Source organism: Silurus aristotelis, assembly GCF_946808225.1.
Source record: "Silurus aristotelis genome assembly, chromosome: 19".
NCBI lineage: Eukaryota > Metazoa > Chordata > Actinopteri > Siluriformes > Siluridae > Silurus > Silurus aristotelis.
Window position 1 is genome coordinate 5872239 of NC_139592.1, and position 4728 is coordinate 5876966.

Consider the following 4728-nt stretch of genomic DNA (forward strand, 5'->3'; position numbering starts at 1 on the left):
CTGTTAGAGCATTTGCTGACAAATATCTTTATTTCTGCTCGCAGGTCTGATTGTAACACTGATTCAGCTAAATTGAACGAAAATGTTATATATATGGGTGGGTATGTGTGTGTGGGTGTGTGTAAGATGGGTATATCAGAATCAGAATCAGAAATATTGGCCAAGTGTGTTGACACAAACAAGGAATTTGGTTCCAGCTGTTAGTGACTCTCAAAAGTACAGACATAAATAACACTATACATTTAGTTTGGACCAAAGACCAAAACAGACAAGACAAAACAGACAATGTGAGACAATATAGACAGTACAAGTATTAAATAGGGATACAGATTATATGACAGATAGTAATGTACATAAAGTGTGAGAGTGCATTGTAGTGCAAATATCAGTATTGTGCGTCAGGTAGGATAAAGAGGTTACTTTTAAACTTTTGTACAATATACAGCAGCAATAGTGTGTAACCTATACAGATGATGTTATAACTGAGAGTTCTGATAATGCAGTACTTATAGATATAAAGCAGGGAATATGATTATGGTGACATTTTCTGCTGTTGTAACTGTTTGCTGCAGTCTGTTCCTGTCGTGTTTTGTTGCTGCTCCAAACCAGATGGTGCTGGATTTGTACAGGACCGATTCAATGACTGCAGTGTCGAACTGCATCAACAGCTCCTGTGGCAGTATGTATTCCCATGTTATATAAATACATTTTTATTCTTTAACATGATCGAAATTTTCAAATCTGAGACTTTGCAGAGCCAAAAAGCGTTCTGTTTCTGGACTTTTCACCAAGAGAACACAAGGTCCAGGCTGAAACTATTATTCATTACATTTTGAGTCATGTAAACTGGACTGCTATCTGGTTAAATCGAGATGTTTCACTACTCATACAGGCTGCTTCTTCAGTTCTTCAGTCAGTGACTGAGGGAGCAGCTCGGATGATCCGTGAAACATTTCAATCCAACCAGATAGAAGTCCAGTTGTCATATTCATTATATATATATTTTGTATACTTTTTATTTATTTATTCGTACTATTATTTTGTACTTTGGATAAAATATACACTATAATAACTGCATTATAATTCAAATACCTTGGGAGTCCACAGGCGTACAAATTGAGATAATGAATGGTTATTGTTTTATTAGAATGGTTAAAATCTCAACACAATCTACAATTAACAAGACCTTTGACCTGGTTAAGACCTTGTACTAAGAACTTGTACTAAGACTTTGTAATAAATGCATGAATAGCATTTATAGATGTTATATGACACCATAATAGAGACATCATTCAGATTAACCAAAGTAGCCATGCAGGCACATTTGGCCATCAGTGCTCAAAAGTAGCAGGGAAGCACTGTATCCTCAAAGTGTTTGTGTTTTGGTTGTGGATGGTCCAATAGACATTCAAACATAAATGCTCAAAAAAATTCCTTAAAAACACATCTTTTGGAAACCTACACTGTGTTTATGTTTTAGGTTTAGACACGAAAATGTATTAAATTCAATTCAAACTCTCAGATTTTTTACATTCCAGTTTCCAATTCAGTGTACATTATAACATTTCCCTACACTCAACTCTACACATTCCAATATGGAAACTCAAAACATTTCTTTGTGCCTTCTACAATTGGGGAATTATGGATACACTCATCTGGATATTGTAAATTAAGAGTAAAAGAGCTCCTTTTGCAGTTATCATAAATATTATGTGCTCATACTAGTTCTTTTTATCACAATGCGCTCAAACTGAGCATCTGGTAAACTTTTCTTTGCTTTATAACACACAATTGTGAGTCTAATGGTATATACTGACACTATCCCAAAAAGTGGAAAAGTTTCTTTCCTCTCTTATTAACTCTAAATTGCTGATTATAGACCTAAATCTGTATATGGGTTTAAACTGTAAATACAGTTTTCAGATAAGCTGAAATGATGAGATGGTCAGTGGAGGCTGGTCAGAACATCTGATCAAGTAAAATCACTGACATAATAAAAAGGATGGTGATCGTCTCCACACACACACACACACACACACACACACACACACCACTCCCCGGGTTTACCCCTCTATTCAGTGGCTCTTTAAGAGACCCCTGGTGTGAGGATCTTCTACTCCATAAAGAGAAGATGCGCAATCGAAGATTCGCCATAAGCTTCGGGCTCAGACTTCAAACGGTGTTTGATGCGCGAGCGCTTTGAGAAAGGGACCAAGACTTCGGAAAAGTCATTGAGCTTCACGGGTTCAGAAAGTGCGGATGAGTCCTGGACGAGTCGAACCTTACCTCGAGGATTTACCGCGTCTTTTTTTTTTTTTTGCATTCATCCCCGCTTCCGTTGCTTTTGTAGAAAGCGGATGACTGCCTGATCTCAGCCGCTCGCGCTCTCATTTCCTGGTCACCGAGTTCGCGCGCGCTCTCTGCTCGCACATTAACGCTGATCCGCCGGTGCTGACAGGGAAAGTGCACATGGCTGCACTGACGCTCTCCAGATCCGACAATTTACTCCATAACTTCTTACAGGTATGATTACAGTTGTTTTTTTTGTTTTTTTATGATTAGATGATTAGATAAAAAGGAACACACTAAATGTTTTGTTCTCAAATGAAGTAGTTGTAGTCCTGCTTTGAAAACAGGTACTTTAATGCAGGCTGATCAGAAAGTGACACAACAATTGCAAACTTTCTACAAAAACTATGTAGATCAATATTGTGACTTTTCCAGAATCCAGGAAAAGGCTTTTTCAGGACACATTTTATTTAAAAAAAACAATCAGGTATCACCATTTTGTTCACATTAAACACTGCAGCTTTTTACCCCTGAACCTTCCACTAATTTATTTTGTGGATGAAGATTTAAACAATGTGTATCATTGGTAAAGCACTTCCTGTTTATTTAAATTTAAATGGTTTAAGTTAAGAAACTGGTCAATTATGGATACAATGATGAAATCCCTATTATATAATAAATATAATTATCTAAACACTAGTTAAGTGTATGCTCTATCATCATCATTGTCATTTCTTAAATATTAGCAATACACTTGAGGATCCACTGAATATACATCATGGAGCTTTGATGGTCTGGTCCCCAGACCCTTCTGCAATCCAGGGTGTAAATAATGTTGTTTACTTGTAGTTTAAACCTGAAGTCTGAAAACATTATCAACAAAAAAAGGATAACTATAAATAACCATTATTATTGACCACAGCTTAATGTTGCAAATATCTAAACAGATTTTATGAGTAAATAATGTTACAATAATTAACATTTTGGTTAGTGTGGCTTATAACATGTTTATGTGCCCGTCAGGACCGAACACCAAGCTCCTCTCCAGAAAATGGCCCCAATCCGCTGACTTTCCTGGCCACAACGTGCAGCCAGGCTTGGCAGGTGAACGGCAGCGTGGGCACTGACGGGGCTCAGTTCCCCTATGAGGGTACTGTAGGGACCACGTCTAGCATGTTTCAGCTCTGGAGCAATGACGTGGCCCCCAACACCAATCTGAGTGCCCATCATATGGCCTTCACCGTGCCCAAGATGCAGTTCCCTGGCCATGTGCAGGGTAGCCTGGGCTCACACTCACACCACCACCATCACCACCATCACCACCACCATCACCACGAGCTACCTCTTACCCCTCCAGCTGAACCCCCTGCTTCATACTCCTTCGAGGTCTCGCCGGTCAAAATGCTCTCGTCACAGACGCAAGGAAGCACTCAATACTATCCACAGCACAACACTGTTGGCCAGAACTTTCCCAGCTTCTTGCAAAACAATTCAGCCAGACCGCACCTGCCTGGAGGGCACATGGAAGATAACCAGCAGTGGTGGAGCCTTCCTCAAAACAACCCCACCACTTCCAGTCATCCATTCTCCCTGGGAAGGCAGTTGGTTTTAGGTCACCAGCCTCAGATTGCTGCTTTGCTACAAGGCACATCCAAGAGCCTGCTGAGCTCCACACGCCGATGCCGCCGCTGTAAGTGCCCGAACTGCCAATCTACAGGAAACACAGTCGGCAGCTTGGAGTTTGGCAAAAAAAGACTGCACATCTGCCACATCCCGGAATGCGGCAAGGTATATAAGAAGACGTCGCACCTAAAAGCACACTTGCGCTGGCATGCAGGTGAGAGACCCTTCATTTGCAACTGGCTCTTCTGCGGCAAGAGCTTCACACGTTCAGATGAGCTTCAGAGGCACCTGCGCACACACACCGGCGAGAAGCGATTTGGCTGCACGCAGTGTGGCAAGAGGTTCATGCGAAGCGATCACCTCTCCAAGCATGTCAAGACTCATCAGAGCAGGAAGGGTCGATCCAGCCAGGCCTCTCACGCTGACACACAGATGAGCAACATTAAGAGGGAGTGAGGGAAGCCGAAACCTGTTATGCACAGATAATCTCACAAACTCTCAGAGAGGTGGTCAAGAGTATCACTTGAGTAATCCTTATGAGAGACAAAGCCATATTTAAAGGTTCGATGAGGTTCTGAAGATAGCGCACAGCTACTGAAAGACATTAAGGTCTGTAATGAAGGCCACGCTGCTAGTTGAGAGTTGATGGACAAACACGGCGAATAGGAAATGGGACATTGTTTTGACATGGTTTTGGGCATGCTATACGTCTCACTAATGCTGTTCTCTCTTCACACAAAGTCAAATTTTCATTCTGTTGATTCACTACCAATAAATCGTACAAGCACAAAATAAAATAAAAAAATATTTATTAAA

General features: G+C 40.7%; 1 protein-coding gene across 3 annotated transcripts; it reads left to right on the top strand.

Annotated features, from left to right (window-relative positions):
• Window positions 1–578: 578 nt before the first annotated feature.
• sp5l (Sp5 transcription factor-like) lies at window positions 579–4728 on the top strand. Of its 3 annotated transcripts, XM_083570754.1 has the most exons (3): window positions 579–679; window positions 2351–2523; window positions 3313–4728. In XM_083570754.1, exons 2-3 carry the CDS (start codon window positions 2470–2472, stop codon window positions 4366–4368), a joined length of 1110 nt encoding a protein of 369 aa, XP_083426880.1. In that variant the 5' UTR covers window positions 579–679; window positions 2351–2469; the 3' UTR covers window positions 4369–4728. The 3 variants fall into 3 exon arrangements, with proteins under 3 accessions (XP_083426880.1, XP_083426879.1, XP_083426881.1); XM_083570753.1 differs by lacking the exon at window positions 579–679 and having other exon boundaries at window positions 2312–2523; XM_083570755.1 differs by lacking the exons at window positions 579–679; window positions 2351–2523 and adding an exon at window positions 3066–3114.

What these genes read in the sequence shown, in the direction of transcription:
- sp5l (XM_083570754.1), top strand. Translation starts at nt 2,470, where the DNA reads ATGGCTGCACTGACGCTCTCCAGATCCGACAATTTACTCCATAACTTC. An exon ending in TACTCCATAACTTCTTACAG is followed by an intron (nt 2,524 to 3,312) that starts GTATGATTACAG and finishes TGTGCCCGTCAG; the next exon opens with GACCGAACACCAAGCTCCTC.